Here is a 19844-nt window from a genome sequence, read left to right as displayed (position 1 = left end):
AAAAAATCTATGTATTACATTTACATGGATTGTGTCTGGGGAAATATTTCTATCGATGTAGAACATTTTGGAAACAATATTCAAAATAATTTCACAACATAGTTTAATACTTGGAATCAAATGTAATCTTGTTGATGCCCAAGTGTATCTCTTCAAATTAATATTTTAAATAAGTTTAAACTATTTACCACTTATATTTAAGAAAGGACACTTCAAATTACTGTGTGTGAAATACAGTCTAAGTTTGTGATTAATGGTAGGCCACTTGTATTCAGAAAACAAATGTTAATCTTTTTACAAGGTGTTTAATCATACATGCTGTTGCTTCTTAAATGCTAAGAAATAATATGCTGCTGTTTCTGTAGATGATCATCTTATACCTTAAATCATCAATGTACTGTCACACTGTTTATATGCTACATCCACCTTGGTGAAATCTGTCACATGGATTTGACTCTTGCTTTGACAATGCAAAGCCAAGTGATATGAATTAGTTTGTGCATCTTTTCAAGATATGATGCTGCAGATCCTTCAGCTTGAATTAAATAATTCTTCCATCTACAAATACAGCTGAAAGTTGGACTTGACATGGATCAATATGATCTGGGGCTAAATTTCTAAATGTGACTGATTATGTTAGCATCATGCCCACAGATCAATATTGAGTTTTATTATGAACCCGACTCTATAATTGGGTTTAATCAATAAACTTTTGTCTCCCTTTCTTTAGAAATTTTAGGTTTATACCATGCAGTTATCAAAATTACATTTAGGATACATTTAGGATTCTAGTTTTCCAGTAACAAGCATAAAGAGACATATTTGAATTTAAAGGAACAAAGGCTGAGATCCTATTGTAAGGGAAAGTCAATTTTTAAGTTGATAGGACTGTTCACCCCAATATAGTCTATAGAATCTAGCAGAGCTAATGTGCTAATACATAACTAGTCCTTTTGGGCACTGTAAGGCTTTTTCTGTCCATACTTGGTAGATAATTCACATTGAGGACTTTGACAAAACATACCATTAATGAAAGCAATCATTAGAGCTTGTCTTTTGATAAACCCGCGGGGTTCAAAGGCGTTGAAAGATGCAATCTGTGAAGAACAATAAATTTGGGCCTTTGATTGAAGTGCCATTTGGAATGGCATGTTTTCTCTATGTATTCACACAAAAATACTGCTCCCTTTTTTCATTACTCTTTGCTTGGAGGTTGAAGGAGCTCTTTGCCATTACTACATTTAGGTTTGTCTCATTAAAAGCGGAGTACAAAAAGAAGGCTGGAAATGACCTAGCTCAACCCAATGTGTTCATTTCTGCTCCAGTTTGCCATTTGGGAAATGGGCTTCTAGCAATGGTGAATGTTTTCCATGAGTGTTACTTTGATGTGCAGTGGACATACTCTTTCCTACATCGATAAATAAATGCATAAACTTTTATTGCAATGGAGGAAGGCTATTTATTTGGCAATCTTACTAAAATTAGCAAGAGGGCCTCTTGTAAACAAGAAACCCTAGAAATAAATTGTTTACCCTCAAGAGTATTTTATAATCTGTGATGTTTAAAAAGGTACAATAAAAGAATCATACTGTCAGAATTATTTTAAATATCCTGTATTGCGTTTGCAAATAGGTTTTCTAAACTGGGGTTTTGGTCAAGCACTGGTTTAATTCTGGGCCTTAGCTGGATCATTTATGTTTGACTGGAACAGTACAAGGAAAAAAGAGCTGTTTGTGCTGTCAGTTGCAGGCAACTTAATTACCCATTGTTACAGTTAATCTGTGTGGTGCCCAAATTTAAAAAAAAAATTCAATAAAACTATTTGCTAGATCAATTTAAGACAAGATTCTATAATTGGAGTCACCTGCATGCACCCGTTGATGTAATTCAGCCCTCAGTTTTTAATGCTTTCAAGAATCTTCTTCATTTTATGAGAGCCATAGGCCATTAATTAAAAGAATATACATATACATGAACTGTACTGTATGGTTTTTCCTGTCTCTGAACAGATGCAGATCGTGCTCAGAAACATGGGATGGATGAGTTTATTTCTGCTAATCCCTGCAAGTTTGACCATGCTTCCCTCTTTAGACTACTTCAGAGGCAGACCTTGGATCATAGATTGAATGATTCCTATTCTTGTTTGGTGAGTACAAAATGGAATAAAAGAAATGAAGAAGTGAGAAATAGTTGTTAACAAAGTGGCCTTTTCTTCCTAACTCATTCAATAACTGTGCTTGTAGTTGGGATAAAGGATTCCAATCGATTGGCTTCAAATTTGAAAATTATACACTTGAAGACTACTGCTGTGCCACTCAATAGAGAACAGAATAGACCCAAACTGACTCTGAACTGTAGTTTATCAGCTCCTCTAGGGAGGGCTGAATAAAACAGAAGGCTTTAATAAAAATGGAAACCTCTGTGGTAGGATTTACTAACATCTGTACAGGCATTTTAAGGTACAAATTCAGCTTGCCAGATGTCAGACATTATGTCATCTATCTTGTAATTCTCTCTTCTGTCATGGACTAGGAAAGTTAAAAAACCAAAGAATAGAATCAAAACCACAGGGGGAAAAGGCAACAGAATTATGGGGGTTTTAATCAGCTGAGCCAAAGTTCGCTCTATGAGCATAAATCCTGTATAAATTACATGCAATAATTGGTAGTTAGAAATATATTTTTAATTATTACAAGAAAACAGGAAAAATGTGATCCTCTGCCAAAATGAATGTTTTTTCCCCCAAATCTGGAGTATTATTAATAGGGAAAATTGGGGTGAGAAAGTGTTTTTCAATATTTACTATTCACATTTCACTGTTTATTGTATATTGCATTTTTTGAGGTGGCTTTTCCTGTTTTGTTTTGTGTAATTTTTTTAAAGCTATCCCTCTGATCCTGATTTAATTTAAAACAGTGACAGTCAGGAGTGACTACATGGAAGTTAGTGGAATTACACCGGTGTAAAAATGGTGTCATTAACATCAGAATCAGATCCCCTAACTTGTTAATGCCATATTTTTAACTTTGGGAGGTCTGGAGTTGTGATCAATTACTCTAGGCATCGAAGTTTGCTAGCACCTGCTCTTCAAAATTGTGAGCCCTTGCAAGTTAATACAACACTTTTTTTACTTTCATTTCCATTTAACTAACCAGTCAAGGTTGCCCAGATATAACAATGAACAGATTTCTATAGGTTATTTTGTACAGTTTAAAAAATAACTTTTTTGATGGCACTTTCTTTCTTTTAAAACACTTTTAAAATTACGGTTTTCTTTGGTAGTGTACCAACTATGTACAGAAAAAGTTAAAGGACTAATTTTGTGTCTGTGAGTTGTGCACTGAATCAAATGAAAAGGCCTGAAGGTACATCTGTACAAAGTAATTGGCACTCAAGAGAAAGTGGTTAGCTTTCTAACAGTGCATCAGGGTCAAAAATCTTTTTTATAATAATAATAATATGGTAAGACACTAAATATAACCTTGGACTCAAGAACTTTTAAAAAGAGTTTATGAAGAATATGCAGTGCTATAGCAACCACAAAACAGGAGGATTTCTTATTGCTCTTTGTTATTTTAGCTTTTGTTAAACAGAATGTGCATGCAGAATGTTCTGTTTTCCTTGGAATATAAAAGAGAAATAAATCATTGTATTAACTCCCTCCCCTTTTTGTTTTAAAGAAATATTTTGAGGCTACTAACATGGGAACAGTTAATGCAAACATAGCTATATTATATGTCTGGTGACTTTGCACTGAACATTTCAAATTTTATATACTGCAGATATTTTAAAAAATAAATACCTCTTTACATTTCAATAAATTAAAATATAATTATCCACACATATGACTACAAAAAAACCTAAACCTTAATTTTTAAGAATGGGAATTATACATAGTCTTTGATTAAACCTATTACCAGCCCTAAACATCTTTAATTTACCACTCTTGTAAACAGTAGGAAGCTTTTTTGCAATTATGCAATAAATAAAAACTGATTGCCATAAAATTATCTAGTTATCTAACAATATCTAGTGCATAGTTGTTTGCATAATTATATGTGTGCATATATACATATGAGTGTATGTGTGTGGACACATATTATGTAAAGATACACGTTTTGTGACAGATTTGTTAAAGGGATAATGGGAAGATGATCTTCATGTAAAGGCTTTAATCAATTAAATGACACTCCTATTTCTTATATGGCTACTTTCTGATGTAAATATTCAGCAGGTCTAGTGATGATGTACTGCTTTCTTTATTGATTAATTTATAATTTTGTTTGATTTACATGGATATATAAATATTATAAATCAAAAATCTTCACTAAAAGGTTCATTAAGATATGGGACTATATAATTAATACATTAATTTTGTTAACGTAAAAGAAAAGTATCTTGTTGGTTAATAGTATCATTTTGATGAATTAGGGTATACTGAATCTATGGATACATTTAATCACCAGGATTCAATTAAACCTCTATTTCTCATTTCTTTGCCAGAATAATATGTTCTCTTTACTGAAAAATCTTTTTTATTGATACTTTAACATCAGATTTAGTAATATGAGTGTATAGCTGGACATTATTTTAAAATGTTGAGGGGTTGGGGTTTTTTGGGTGCCATCACAAAACTAGGTTTCCTCTAAAAACGTTAAGGGCCTGATCCAAAGCCCATTGAAGGCAATGGAAAGATCCCCATTGACTTGAATGGGATTTGGATCATGCTTTAAGAGCTTTATTCTGGACAACTCTGTGTGATAACTGTGAGGAGCTGTCAGACAATAATCCTAAATTAAAGATGAGAGTCAGACTGAGAACATAGGGCCAAACTTCTTTCTGCTGTAACCCCATTGTCTTCAGTAAAGTTACACCATGGATGAGTTGGAACTATAATGTGAATATTTTTTCCAGGAGTCTTTCCTAAGATTTTTATTTCTATTTCATTTAAATTATAAATATCTAAGACCATTCAAGTATTCTGATTGTATAGGAAATAATTCAAAAGAGATGCTTTCAGATGCTAGACTACTATAATAATTTAATGACATCCAAAACTTTTTTGAAGCATTGGTCACTTACACCAAAAAGATTTTTTTTCTTTTGTTTTTTTCAAATTGTCTTAATATTAAAGTTTAGTTTATACGTTCCTCAATGATCTCTTTTAATGATTACAAAAGAAAAAAGTGTCACTGTTAAAAGTTTTGCTATTTAAAAAGAAAAATATTATCTTACCACCACAGCCACAATCTTCTACCCCAATGTTTATATCTCTCTTTCTGTTGTATTTGGAGGTTTATTTTGACACCTTTCCCAAATCATGAGATGAATCAAATGATTTTTTTTTCTGAATCAGGAATCACATTCTTTGCAGTCTGAATTTGCTCAAAGAATGTACAGCTTTCCTTCCCTCAAAGACATTCCTCTCCCCGCCCCCCATCTTCCTCAGTCAGTGCAATTTTGGACTGATCATCTCAAATCCATTTCCAAAAGGTTCTCAGTGTTCCAGTCCAAGTAATGTACCAGAATGTCTATTCATAATTAAAGGTCAAATCCTCCTCATCTTACTCACATGAGTAGTCCCATAAACTATCTAGTTGTATATCTTTTGAATAAATACAACACTATATATGTTGAAATGGTTATGCACAAGCGTGTTATATAAGAAAGATGAACAAGCAGTCAAATTGTGGTTCATCTCTCTCAGATTAAGTATGCAGTCACAGAGAATTGGCCACCTGAAACTTGTCTTTTAACCCTCTTGCTAAAGGCACTATAACATTTGCTTCTAAAATTCTTTTTTAGTTTATCATTCATTACATTAATAAATCCCAGCTCTTTGAGGTGTTTGTTATTAAATGTATTTTATAATTTGTCAGACAGTGACATTTTTATATTCTGTACAGGATCATGGACATATCAGTGCATTTTTTTCTGAGCTGTGTGGTTCACAGTAGTACTGAGGCTGAAGAACTGCAAAGAGTTACCCCATGACAGTCGCAGTTCTCAAGACAGCTATTGTTAGAGCCCAGCTCCTCTGATATATTTCCTACGTTATTAGCATCAACTTGATTAGTATGAAATGTTTATGTAATGCACACAAAAATGTTATTTGCTTTTGTTTCTCCTTCGCTGGGTTGATTTAAAAGCAGAGCAATGAAGAGAAAAATCCTGATTAATTAAAACAATGTATTTTTCCCATTCTCTTCCAGGGTTGGTTTAGTCCAGGCCAAGTCTTCGTATTAGATGAATACTGTGCTCGTTATGGTGTGAGAGGCTGTCACCGCCATCTCTGCTACCTTAATGAATTGATGGACCATTCAGAAAATGGTGCTGTCATTGACCCAACCTTGCTCCATTACAGCTTTGCATTCTGTGCTTCTCATGTTCATGGCAATAGGTAATTTAACATGCAAATACACAGTAAAACTAATGGCGTTTGGCTGAATGGATAAAGGAAAAATATTTTACTTAGGTTATTGCACTCACCAGGTAGCAAAATTTTGTATTTGAAACAAGCAAATGAATCAGTTCATAAAAAGCTTCTTCGGTAGTTCTGGGTTTTTTATGGAGCTTATAGAAAACATCATTTCCATTTTATTAAGCATGTTTTTCCATGCGTTGTGTCTGGGCCTTGAGTTTTTCTTCTGCATTCCCCATTTTGTGTTGCACTAGTGAGCTGAAGTTTTGAATAAATAACCTGAGCTATCCTGGAACCCAGTAAACTCCAGTGCTCCTTCCACATCCTGTAACATGTCAACTTGTCTCTTTTGCTGAATTCTCCTTGTACCAGACACCGTAGGAAGACAGAGAAGACACTAGGAATGTGATTTAAGTAGGTGGTAGCTTTAGTAAGTAACATATCTGGCATTTCTCTGGCAGTAGCTTGTCCAGAGCAAGTCACCCTTCCTTTGTAATCTGTTCCACCTGGGTTGCCATCAGCCCTCCACCCCATTAACGTGGTCCCAGCACTGTTGCTAGGACCCCACTCTCCTCCCCTCATACGACAGTTAAGCGGCCGGGGAAGAGGGGATTGTATGCACAGTGTGCTGGACATTAGGAGCCACAACCACATTCCCCATCTTCTTTGGGAGATGCCTTCTCCTAATCCCCTTCCAATTCCAGTTGATCAGAAAACCAGACCCCCTACTGAACTGCACTGGACTCCTGTCAAGTTGAAAGAACAATTAATTTTACAACCTGCCCAGTGGGTCCCTGGGCTGCTGAGAGACAGGTGAATGAACTCCACAATACCCAGGCCAATCTGGCAGTGAGAGAAAAAATTCCTTCCGAGACCTAAAAAATCAATTAGCATGATGCCCGCAGCAAGGCCTCAAAACCCAGCTCTTCTCCAATCCCAAGAGAGGCAGCTTATCTTCCCACCAAAGGACGGCACCCTGGGCAGGAAGAAGGGCTGATAAGTCCTTCCCTTGGGTTCTCCAACCAATCAGCCATAGAGCCCCGCTCCTTTACACACCCTCATAGACTTATCTTTAAAGGGGCCAAGGATTTCTTCCCCTGCCCAGACAAAGCCTCCCAACCTCTGAGGCTGCATGGGGCACAGGTGAGGATCAAGAGGGTAGGGCATATCTGTACCTGAGGGATATGGAAAGGGGGAACAGGGGAATCAAGGGAAAAGCAATTTCCTTGGCTGTAAGGTGCAATGGAAAAATTCTCACCAAGTATCTGAGATGCTCTCCGGGTATCTTAACTAGCATGCTGACAAGCTAGGTAGATTTTCTGGCTTTTACTTACTAACCTCTTCTCTGTCAAGCCATGTTTCTGTTGTCAACTCTTGAAGCATCTGGCAGCTCAAGTAAGTTTCTTGTAGAAGTCTGATTCTATGCAGTTTTCTCTCTAGATTTTTTTTATTAGTTGTGAATCTGACAAGACAAATAGTGATAATTGCGCAAACTTATTTCAAGTTTTCAAAAGCAAGGGAGATATATTTCTTTTTATTTATTAACTTAAGTGAAGGACAACAGTGCATGCAGTATGTGGAAAAATCTCTGGGAGCACATCATTTTGCACAGTGGTAAGCACTCGGTATGTATGTATTCCTTCTGTACAAATGCATGCTGTCTGAATAGCATTATGAGTGTTTTAGATATAAAAGAATAGTGTTGAACAGAGCGGGTCTGACTAGTACTGAGACATTGTAAAAAGATTGAAAAAAGAAAGAAGAAGAAAAAGAAAAGTAAGTCAAGGACAGAAACAGAGACACTCACTGAGGATGACAGACACACATACACAGATAATACATCCACTCATTCATCTACAGCACCACTAGGGAAGTGCAGGAAGAGAGAAAAAGAATTTCACAGACAATACACGATAGGCCAAAGTTCTAGGCTGATCTATGTTGTTATACGTCTTAGTTTTATAAATCATGCTGAGGAGGAGAAATACCACAGAGCCAAGACAAAGAGTTTTCATTCCCCAATTAAATCGTTTAGAAATGATGGATAAGCAGTGAATTCAGAGATTTTTCTTTGGTTAGGAGGGCCTTAGACCTGCTACTAGCCTGACAAAGACCATCTAAGATATACTAGCTTTGGAGTGGGGGAAATATAGAAATACCAGTCGTGACTATAGTCAGTATACAAAGTAATCCCGTGTTTCTTTTAGATACTAGTTTATTTCAGAGTGGCAAGCAACCTTAGTGACATCAGTCAAATGATCAGATGAAGATGTCTCTTTTTCTTCATGTTTTCTAACTTATTGTATGGCACCATAGTGATATAGATGGAGATAGATAGATATAGCTAGATATTGTGTGTGTGTATTCACTCTCCTCTCACTTCAAAAAAAGAAGCAAAAACAGGAATCCTGGCTGAATTCTTCAACCTATATTGCTAAGAGACAATGACAGTATTCACGTAATAAAAATTTAACATTTTGCAACAACATGAAAGGATGTTGAAACAGAGTAAATCTTATGCAACAATTATATGCAAACACTAAAGAATATCATGAATGCGCTGGCCAAACTTTGAGATCAGCTACCATTTATACATACTTCAAGTATATCCATTTAATGCGCTACTTGGGAAACTTCAGCTTCAGAGCAAGATTTTCAACACACTCACCCATTTAACTTGACTGGTATTAGATATTTCTCTGCATAATTATCAGATATCAGTTAATGGTAATACTGGATATATGTGTCTGTTATGGAAAATAACCTCTGAAAGGCTTGTTGACTCTCTTCTTGCTTTCTTTTACTTCTGTGTAAAACAAAAGGCCAAGAATGCATATTTAATATTTTTAAAATATGCATTGTGATTATAATAACTATTAGATATTTGTTGTACTCAGCCATGTATAAGAGAAAGCCTTACTCCCTTTATCTGGAGCTAAAACGCTATACAGATACAGTGTTATATTACACTACATTACATTCATTCCAGATGTGTGTGGGGGGGGGTATTTTATTTATTTGGTTGGTAACAAATAGCATTAAATCATCAGCGGGATTATGGAAGATCACTTCTTAATTCTCCCGTTCCCCTTTTTCTCCTTTTTTACCCTACTCAGAACCCCCAGGATTTCATTTATTGGTTAACTCCCTGGTTACCTGTTTTAAACTCTATGTCAAAGGTACTATAGTGCTAACCTAGCAGAACTTTCTTTGGAGCCTGTCCATAGTAGAACTGAATCAGTCAGAAGATCAGCGCTCCAGGCTGGCCTGAGCCTGGATGTGAATGCAGAGAGGGCCCTCTAGTCACAGCTCTCCTCGTGTCCAGGCAGAAGCAGGTATCAGCAGTCTCTGCCGCACGATGCCTTCTGTTGCAGGTGTCCTCCATGGGGTTGTAAACCTTTATGGGAGCAGGGAGCAGCTAGAGAGGAGGCAGGTTTGGGGGGAGATGCACATTGTTTTTCTTGCCTTTCAGACCCTTTTCTTTGCAATAACTCTGTGTGGAATCTGCTGAAAAGGTGATACAAATTCAGGCTGCCTAACATAACCATGAGGCATCCTCTGTACAATGGAATCCATCTTTAGCAATGGGACCCGAGGGACACAGTGGGGTACTAGAACTGCATGGCTGGGGAGTTGATTCTGGTTTGTTGAAGAGGGCAAGCCGCATGTTCAGCCTCAATGATTTGGGGAAAAGCAAAGGGGAACGATGCAGAGTTTCTCCTCCATGTTCACAGGATATATCTGTGAGTGGGAGCATAGACCATTGGGCCTAAGCTTCAATTGACAGCCCTTGCAGAGATTCTTTCCTTTTCAGTTCTGCAGGGATGTTGATGCAGACAGGGAAGGATTCTACTGTCTGGAGCACATGCAGCTGGGCTCAACAACCTGTCGGACATAGCTGCTAGGAGCTAGAAGCAAGCAAGCAGTAGTAGTCTGGTAGGGGAGAGGTCAGGCTCAAGTAAGGAGGAAACTGTTCTCCTTATACCTCAAAAAGAGAGAACTTATTTCAAACCTTGCTTATCCTCCTAAAAGGGATGCATTTTGGGCCAGATCCCAGGAGGTCCTGAGCACCTGCATGTGGTACAGGCTTCTGTGAAAACAGGTTCATTCCCTGTCAAGACTTTACATAACTGACTAGATTGTGGGTTTTGAACTTAAAAGAGGGGAGAACTGTGCTTATTATTAATAAATGTAATTTATTCATTAATTTTGTATTGCCGTAAGTCCCGAGACACCCCTACCAGGATCAGGGCTCCACTGTGTTGAATGCTATACAAATACATATGGGAAGACATAGTCCCTGCCTCAGAGATCTTATAATCTAATTTCACTTCACCTGGAATGGTCCCTCAGGTGGTGTGTTAGCTACTTACACTAAACAATCTCTTCCACCTTGTATTTAGCTGTGACACTCTGAGTACCTATCCCAGACCAGAAGAAGAGCTCTGTAGCTCAAAAGCTTCTCTCTCACCAAAAGACGTTGGTCCAAAAAAATATATTCCCTCATTCACCTTGTCAGTCTAATGTAAGGCATGGTGCAGCAAGTGGTTGTGACAAATAGGCGGGAAGGGGAGGAGGGAAGAAAAGCGTAATTGTAATATCAATGTACACAACAATGATTCTGAAGCAACTGATTTTTTTTCCTTTTTATCGTAAATAAAATGAGCTGCCCTTCTTCCTGCCGAAGTACTGGGGAATTTTACAATACCTCTTCCTTCATTTTCTCTTCACAATCTGTTTCCTCGGGACTACTCTACTCTTCTTTGAGTTCTTGCTCATGTCGATTCCATTCTAGGTGTGTGCGTGCCCACGTGCACAGTTGTTGGGAGACTTTTACCTTCGTGGTATCCATAGGGTTGGCTGTGGTGCCCTCTGGAGTCTGTGCTCATGTGTCAGTATATCAGGCATTGCCGGCCCTACGCACTCTCAGATCCTTCTCACCATCCATGGTGGTTGGTCGGTGCGCCTCTGTCCCTGGCCTCGCAAGTGGCCAGCGATTTCTTTCCCTTTTGACTTTGTATTCCAGCTGTAAATAGTTTTGTTTATTGTAGATTAGTTAGTAAGTAGCTGTTAAGTACTGTAGTTAGTCAGTCAGGGTCCCAGCAGGGACTTTGCCCCAGGCAGGGCATGCCCCTGTCACTGGGTTTTAAGCCCTGCACTGACTGTAATAGGCCTACCTGTCAGTGATCCGCATGGCAGCTGTCTGAAGTGCCTGGGGGAAACCCATGTCAAAGAAAAGTGTCGCATCTGTAAGAACTTTCATCCCAGGACACAAAAAGAATGCGACATTCCCATGAGGGCCCTCCTCAGGGAGGCCACTCTCCACCCAGCCTTGGAGCTGTCCCAGTCGGACACAATGCCCAGCACTTTGGCCTCGGTGCATAGCGCACCCCCAGCACTGGGCTCTACCTGGCACCGATCCCCTTTGCTGATGCCCAAGAAGATGTCTAAGAAGTGGGACCTGGCACCGAGCAAGATGGACCAAGGGGCATTGGGTAAAGGACTCTGTTCAGGCTGCCCACCCATGCCGAAGCCACAAGGTCACACGTCCATGAGGGGACCTTCTACCCTCCCTAAGGGATCCGCCACCAACTCTGGGGAGTGGTAGGGGACCCAGCCTGATGGTGGAGTCAATGCCTTCCCATCTCCCGACGCCCAGAGAGCAAAGGACTCTCCTATCACAGTCAGCACCGCGTGCAGCGATGGACCCAGCAAAGACTCCCTACGAGGGCAAGCCAGCCAAGAAAGCCTCAGAAGGTGAATGAATGCTGCAGAGCTCTTTGTCGCCACACTCCTAGTCTCTGCCCTCACGTCGAGACTCGCCCAGAGGGAACCGCCGGTCACTATATGGTCGGTACCGGTCATCTACACGCTGACCCTCTCCACACCGATGATCACTGTCGCCTAGACCACAGGGATGTTCCCCAACATAGCACCCCTCCCCCTACTCCCGGCACTCAAGGTGCCAAACTGAGGTGTCGACAGCCCCGCCATGGTCACCAGAGGAGGATTCCTCTGGCATGGAGAGGGAGTTCAACCCTTCGCCAAGACAGCATCCTCATGTCTGGTCTCCTGAGACTGTTGATGCCCCCATCTCACCAAATGTGAGCCACCATGTCGGACAAGCACCAAACTGCACCAATGGCACTGGGCTTGGAGCACAAAGCACAAGCAGATGTTGGCGTGGAAGGACAGGTGCCCACCCCGAGAACCCCTTTCCCCACATGAGTTGGGTGGTTTAGTTGTCCTCATCCTCTCCACATGAGGCTGTGGCAGGACCCACTTGTGCTAGTCCACCAGACGACTTTAAGGAGCATCAAGCCCTGTTCTGAAGGGTGGCCACTGACTTAGGCCTAGAGGTGGAAGAGATGGCAGAGCAATCAGACACTTTGTTTAATATGCTCTCTGCATCCACCCCCAGATGTGTCGTGCTCCTGGTGCATGAAGGGGTCCTAAAGATTGCCAAAGCCCTCTGGCAAACCCTGTCCTCAGTCCCACCCACTTCCAAGAGGGCTGAGAAAAAGTTTTTCGTACCTACAAGGGGTTCGAATACTTATACACTCACCCGCCCCTGGGGTCGTTGGTTCTTTCAGCGGCCAACAAGACAAGCAAGGCCATTCTAGTTCCACCGCCAAAAATAAGGAGGCCAAGAGATTGTATGTTTTCAGGGGGGAAATGTATTCCATGGCCAGTCTCCAATTCCGAGTCACGAGCCACCACGCTCTTTTGGGGTGATATAACTTTTCCAAGGACACAGACAGTTCCTCCATTTTATGGTGGGCCATTTCCAGTTCACAGTGCTTCCCTTTGGCCTCTCCTCGCTACCGCAGGTATTTACAAAATGTATGGCCCCGGTAGCCTCTTACCTGAGGCATCAGCGGGTCCATGTCTATCCGTATCTTGACGATTGGCTCATCAAGGGCAGGTCACGGGATCAAGAGCAGAACAGTCTTGATCTGGTGCATTCCACCTGTCGCGACCTGGGTCTGTTAGCAAACGAAAAGAAATGGACCCTCATACCAGTGCAACTGATAGAGTTTATTGGGGCAGTCCTCGACTCCACGCAGGCCAGAGCCTTCTTTACGGAGACCCATTTCTGAGCCATATCGGACGTGATCTCCCATGTAAGGGGCCACCCGCTCACCACTGCCCGCACTTGCTTAAAGTTGCTAGGCCACATGGCTGCCTGTACTTACTTGGTCCGTTATGCCCTGCTCCACCTCCGGCTGCTGCAGGCGTGGTTGGCATCGGTCTACATCCCCAACAGGCACAACTTCGGCCTGGTAGTCAAGGTGCTGGACCACATCCAGTCATTACTGGCTTGGTGGTTGAACCCCGCATCGGTGTTGCAGGGAGTTCCCTTCATGGCCCTGTCCCTATCACTAACTCTGGTTTCCAATGCCTCAGACCTGGGCTGGGGAGCCCACCTGGGCGAGCTCAGTACACAAGGCCGCTGGTTGGGGATTCACCGCTCCCCCTACATAAATGTCAGGGATCTCAGGGCAGTTCTCTTGGCCTGACAGGTTTCTTGGTCCCACTTACAAGGCAAAGTGGTTCAAGTCCTGACGGACAACACCACCATGATGTTTTATATCAACAAGCAAGGCAGAGCTAGGTTGTCAGCCCTCTGCCAGGAAGCCCTGCAGCTCTGGGACTTCTGTGTTCAGCGTGCCATTCATCTCATGGTAACACACCTCCCCGGAACCAGGAATGTATTAGCAGATTGCCTCAGCAGAGCCTTCTCGTCTCGCCATGAATGGTCACTCCCCCCGAGGTGATCAGCAGGATCTTCCGAAAGTGGGGATTTCCCCAGGTGGACTTGTTCACAATTCGTCAGAACAGGAAATGTCACCTTTTTTGCTCATTTCGGGGGATCAAAAGGGGATCCTTGTTCAACACCTTCCCACTCCCATGGTCAGGGGCTCTAATGTACACTTTATCACCGGTGCCTTTGTTTCACAGAGTCCTCATGAAGATCAAGTAGGACAAGGACAAGATTATCCTGATAGCTCTGGGTTGGCCTCACCAACACTGGTTCGGCACGCTGATGGATGTAGGATGCAGCTGCTCCTCTGGCAGGATCTCCTGTCCCAGAATCACGGCAGGCTCCTGTACTCAAATCTAGCAGCATTGCACCTAACAGCTTAGTTGCTGCATGGTTAACTGGTGAAGAGCAGGAGTGCTCGGCCTGCATCAAGTAGGTCTTACAGGGTAGCAGAAAGCCCTCCACTAGAGCAACCTCTGTGGCCAAATTGAAACTATTCACATGCTGGGCCTCGGCCCAAGGGGTTAGGCCTGAGAAGGCCTCGCTACCGTCGATCCTGGACTACCTTATGCATCTCAAGTTCCAGGGCTTGTCCCTTTCATCAATGAAGGTCCATTTGGCTGCCATATCAGCCTTTCATCCTTCATTCCAGGGCAGGTCGGTCTTCGCTCATAACATGACAGTCTGGTTCTTGAAAGGTCTGAAGCGACTTTACCCCCAGGTCCAGGACCCAGTCCCTCTGTGGGACCTGAATCTGGTTCTTGTGCAGCTCATGGAAGCCCCCTTCAAGCAACTGGCATCCTGTTCCCTTCTTCTGCTCTCCTGGAAGGTGTCATTCCTGGTGGTGATAACTTCTGCCCAAAGGATCTCTGAGATTAAGGCACTTACTTCAGAGCTGCACTATATGGTGTTCTTCAAGGACAAGGTCCAGCTGTGAACACATCTGCCTTTCCTGCCCAAGGTGGTTTCGCAATTTCACATGAGCCAGGACATATTTTTGCCAGTCATCATCCCAAAGCCTCATAAGTCTGAGGAGGAATGTAGGTTGTATTTCCTGGATGTAAGGAGAGCACTAGCCTTTTACATCAAGAGGATCACACCATTTCGCAAGTCGACGCAGCTGTTTGTCGCAGTGGCAGATAGGATGAAAGGTTGTCCAGTGTCCACCCAGAGAATCTCATCTTAGATCACCGCCTGCATATGATTTTGCTATGATCAGGCGAAGGTGCCTCCACCAGCGATTGTAACCGCCCACTCAACTAGAGCTCAAGCCTCATTGGCAGCCTTCCTGGCCCATGTGCCAATTCCAGATATCTACAGGGCTGCCACCTGGTCATCCATTCACACATTCACGTCTCACTACGCGCTTACCCAGCAAACCCGAGACGACGCTATCTTCAGTGGATCAGTATTACAAGCCGCACGTCTGTAAACTCCAAGCCCACCCCTAGGGATAGAGCTTGTGAGTCACCTAGAATGGAATCGACATGAGCAAGCACTCGAAGAAAAAATGGTTACTTACCTTTCGTAACTGTTGTTCTTCAAGATGTGTTGCTCATGTCCATTCCATTTCCCGCCCCCCTACTCCTCTGTTGGAGTTGCTGGTAAGATGGAACTGAGAAGGTGTAGGGCTGGTAGCACCTGATATACTGACGCATGAGTACAGCACTCCAGAGAGCACCACAGCCAACTCTATGGATACCTCTAAGGCAAAAGTCTCTGACAACTGTGCATGTGGGCGCACACACACCTAGAATGGAATGGACATGAGCAGCACATCTCAAAGAAAAACAGTTATGAAAGGTAGGTAACCGTTTTTTCTGTGCTCCCAGTCAAGATCACTATCTCACAAGTGATTTTGTCTCACTGCTGTTATTATTCATGCTCATGTACTTCTGGTGTAAGTGAAATGGGCTGATTATGTAAATACAATATAATCCTGAAGGTTGATATTTCAGTCTAAATAACAGCAGTGGGTGTTAAGCACAGGACAGAGATTTTGTTTTCTTCTCCATCATCTTCTTTCTGTCTGGTTCTCACGCTGTGACTTCCCATTCTGTCCCTCTTGTTCTGAAATGGATGCTGGTGAGAAATACATGAAAGTGACTTCTTTCACCTGCTGAGCTGCAGGCAGAATTGAAACATTCAAATTTCAAAAATACTCCCCATTAGATCTCTGTCCCTCTCTCTCTCTTGAGAGCGAGCTGATGTGTGATACATTCTTTATATGGATAGTGTAGGTGAAAAGCGTTTGACTATAAACTTTGTAATTTCTCTCTACCTTGTTTTTGAAATTTTCAGCCCTTGTAAGAAATGGAATGAATCTATAGCTGTTGAGTTCTACTGTACTTGACTAACTTGAAGAGGTATGCATGAGTATGTAAGAGAATTGCAGCTCTGTAGATCAACATGAATATCATATAGAAATTGAGAGAGTTGTGGGAGAGCGACTGCGTTAACTCACCTTCTTTCACTGTTAATTGATTTGTATCAGGAACCATTTATTGTGTTCATCCACCTCAAATCAAGTGACAATAGTAAGTATCACAGGAACTGTTGCTTTTTTCAAACTCTGATCCAGGAACTTTACTAAAATAAGGAAAATAATATTATCTCTAAAACTAATCTGTCTCTTTCCTTCACTCTGCTTCACTGTAGAGCTTCTGTTCAGAGCTTTCTCCTTCCCCTTCTACCTCGCTTCCTTCAAGATTTAAAGTAACAGGGCTTATAGCATGAAATCTCCTTCACCTTTTTTTTCAGCATAAATAATCTCTAGCAAGATTTAACAGAAAATGGTGCATTCAAATGAGGCAATAGCTTCACCTCTCATCCAAGTCTGATCATGATCGGGCATGATGGATAGTTTTGTCTTGTTGATTTACTTGGATTATCAAACTGAACGAAACAGATTCCGGTTGAGTGATCCTTCTCAGCTCTCCTCATGGAGGCTGTGGTGTCAGAACCATTGCTAGTAGGACCATGTGTCAGTTCAACTGTGTTGGAACCACATTAAGATGCTGCCTCTTTCTTCTGTACTGAATACCTTGATCACTCTCAATTTTGTAGAATCTCGGGCTGTAGCTGCATTCAGTGATAACAGCTGGTTTACTATATTTTTCCTCATTCTGTTTTATTGAGATTGTCTCCTGGTTTAAGTCTGGGTAAGATGCAGGCTGCATTCTAACAGTTAAAGGAGGAAGACTGAGATCCGTTACATTATGGGTCGGGCCCTGCCAAATTCATGGCCACGAAAAACACGTCATGGACCGTGAAATCTGGTCTTTTGTGTGCTTTTACCCTTTACTGTACAGATTACATGGGGGAGACCAGAGTTTCTCAAATTGGGGGTCCTGACCCAAAAGGAAGTTGCAGAGGGGTCAGAAGGTTATTTTAGGAGGGATCATGTATTGCCACCCTTACTTCTGTGCTGCCTTCAGAGTTGGGCAGCCAAAGAGCGGGGGCGGCTGGCCAGGTGCCCAGCTCTGAAGGCAGCACCCCGCCAGCAGCAGTGCAGAAGTAAGGGTGGCAATGCCATACCAGGCCATCCTTACTTCCGCACTGCTGCTGGCAGTGGCTCTGGCTTTAGAGCTGGGCTCCCGACCAGCAGCCGCCACTCTCTGGCCACCCAACTCTGAAGGCAGCGCCAGCACCTGCAGCAGCAGAGAAGTAAGTGTAGCAGTACCACAACCCCCTACAATAGCCTTGCAACCCTCCCCCCACCCCACACATATACACACAACTCCTTTTTGGGTCAGGACCCCTACTATTACAACAACATGAAATTTCCGATTTCAGTAGTTGAAATTATGAAATTTAATATTTTAAAAATCCTATGACCAGGAAATTGACCAAATGCAGCATGAATTTGGTAGGGACCTAGTTATGAGGTTATTCAGGATGATTTACCTCTAAGGTTGGTAGAGTTCTTCTAATCTGACCACCGATAAGCAGTTGGGCTTACTCTGGTGAGTGTTGTGGGGGTTACCCTGTAGCTCAAGAGAGCTATCATCAATCCTGTTTGTTGTATATTTCTCTTAGCCATCTGTATGGCTCTCTTCACCAGTCCATTCCATTGGGGCTGATGGGGAATGGAAGTAATATGCTTGAAAATTTACGCTCTCCAAAAGCTTGGGAAGTCAGAGCTGGTGAATAGGTGGCCCATTGTCAGTAGCTGTTTGCAAGAATGTTGAAATGAGAAAAAAATGTACTAGCTTTTCTATGATGTGATCTTGTGGGTCAAGGTGAGGTACAGAATTTCTACAAATTTAGAAAAATAGCCATTGACTGTTAGACAGATATGTTTTTTTCTTCACAAGAAAATAGCTAGTGCTCTTGTTTTCTGAGGTCCATTGTGTAATGCTGGGAGCATGAGATATTCTTCACTTGTGTCCTTCGAGACTCCCATGATTCCCTCCTATGTTTTAGATACTGCCCTATGCCCGGCCACCACTCCATCTTATCCAGTTTGTTTCTTCACTTGGGTAGCTGCAGGACTTGTACGAGGAGACTTTGGCAAACCAGTAAAGTGCCTGAAACCACTGTGGCTTATTGCTAAAAGCAGCCAAATCAGCAGGCTGTAAATTGGCCATTCAGCAGTCTCAGTTTAACCAAGTTAGGAGGGGAGGGGAGGTTTTGAGTGCCACAGAGAGGGCAGCTTGACCCCGCGTCCTTCCTGGTAAGAATTGTGTTGAAGTTGCTGATACATGCATTTTAGAAGAGCAGGATGTGCCCCAGGAATGTCTATTGGGGCCTCAAAGCTGAAAACTCTGGAAAAACCCACACCTGGTTCATCGATAATCAGAAGGAACCTCTCGCTTGGCCATTGAAACTGCTTACTTAACAAGTTAGCTTTAAGGGACATGTCATTCTATTACTCATATATAAATAAGGAGGAAAAGTTTGAGGTGGTGGGACTCTCTAGGACTGGACTCTCCCTCTGGATGCATCTTGTGTTCCCCACTGGCAGACGGGCTGCTGCTGTGTCACTTGAGAGCCACACTCAGCTTTGGTAATTATCAAGGGTTGGGAGTGTTTTACTAACCTGTTGCTGACGTGTGTATAAGTGTTTGAGACTAAGTAAAGTTTAACTTTACGTGAAAGCACTCTTGTGTTGTTCTGTTTGTGCCAGCCATCTATCGGTTGGACGGCCGTTTCTCCCCTGATTTATTTCCTGACACCACCTCACACAGAGTAAAAGTTACCAAGAGCTTTGGGTTGAAAGAACCCCAGGTAACAGACTGGCACCCTCTAGACCTTTCTGAGTGCACAGGTATGCCCCCCTTCTTTCAGTTTGATCTGCACTGGTTCTCCTTCTAGCAGTTCCTTTTCACAGAATGCATTCTGACTCCATTGTGTGATTTATAAGGCCTGTCTCAATGGTTGTACTTTGGTCTAGAAAGCCATTTGTTGTGGTCTTGATTTAAAGGTGTCAAATACATGCTTGTAGTGTTCATAGTTAGTACAATCTTTGAATTGCCCAAGGTAACACAGTCTATCGTAGAGCAGGGAATTGAACCCTAATTTCCCAAGTCCCAGGCCAGTACCCAAATCACTGTTGCATCCTTTCTCTCTCTGATTATGTATTACCACCCATGATAAAGGCCGAATAAATGGCCTAATGAGCATTCAGATTATTCTACCATTCAACAACAACAACAA

The 19844-nt window shown here is 42.0% G+C and overlaps 1 protein-coding gene across 26 annotated transcripts in view; it reads left to right on the top strand.

The window, feature by feature from the left end:
* The window catches only part of CADPS2 (calcium dependent secretion activator 2), a 556952-nt gene that overhangs the window by 390237 nt on the left and 146871 nt on the right, over positions 1–19844 (top strand). For all 26 annotated transcript variants that reach the window (XM_037888978.2, XM_037888976.2, XM_037888967.2 and 23 more), the window contains 2 exons: positions 2010–2146; positions 6213–6400. In XM_037888978.2, coding sequence (XP_037744906.1) covers positions 2010–2146; positions 6213–6400 — 325 coding nt within the window. The remainder of the gene's footprint in view (positions 1–2009; positions 2147–6212; positions 6401–19844) is intronic.

The sequence above is a fragment of the Chelonia mydas genome, chromosome 1, assembly GCF_015237465.2.
Source record: "Chelonia mydas isolate rCheMyd1 chromosome 1, rCheMyd1.pri.v2, whole genome shotgun sequence".
NCBI lineage: Eukaryota > Metazoa > Chordata > Testudines > Cheloniidae > Chelonia > Chelonia mydas.
The sequence above is the reverse complement of the archived record's forward strand: the minus strand, read 5'-3'. Positions and strand labels throughout refer to the sequence as shown.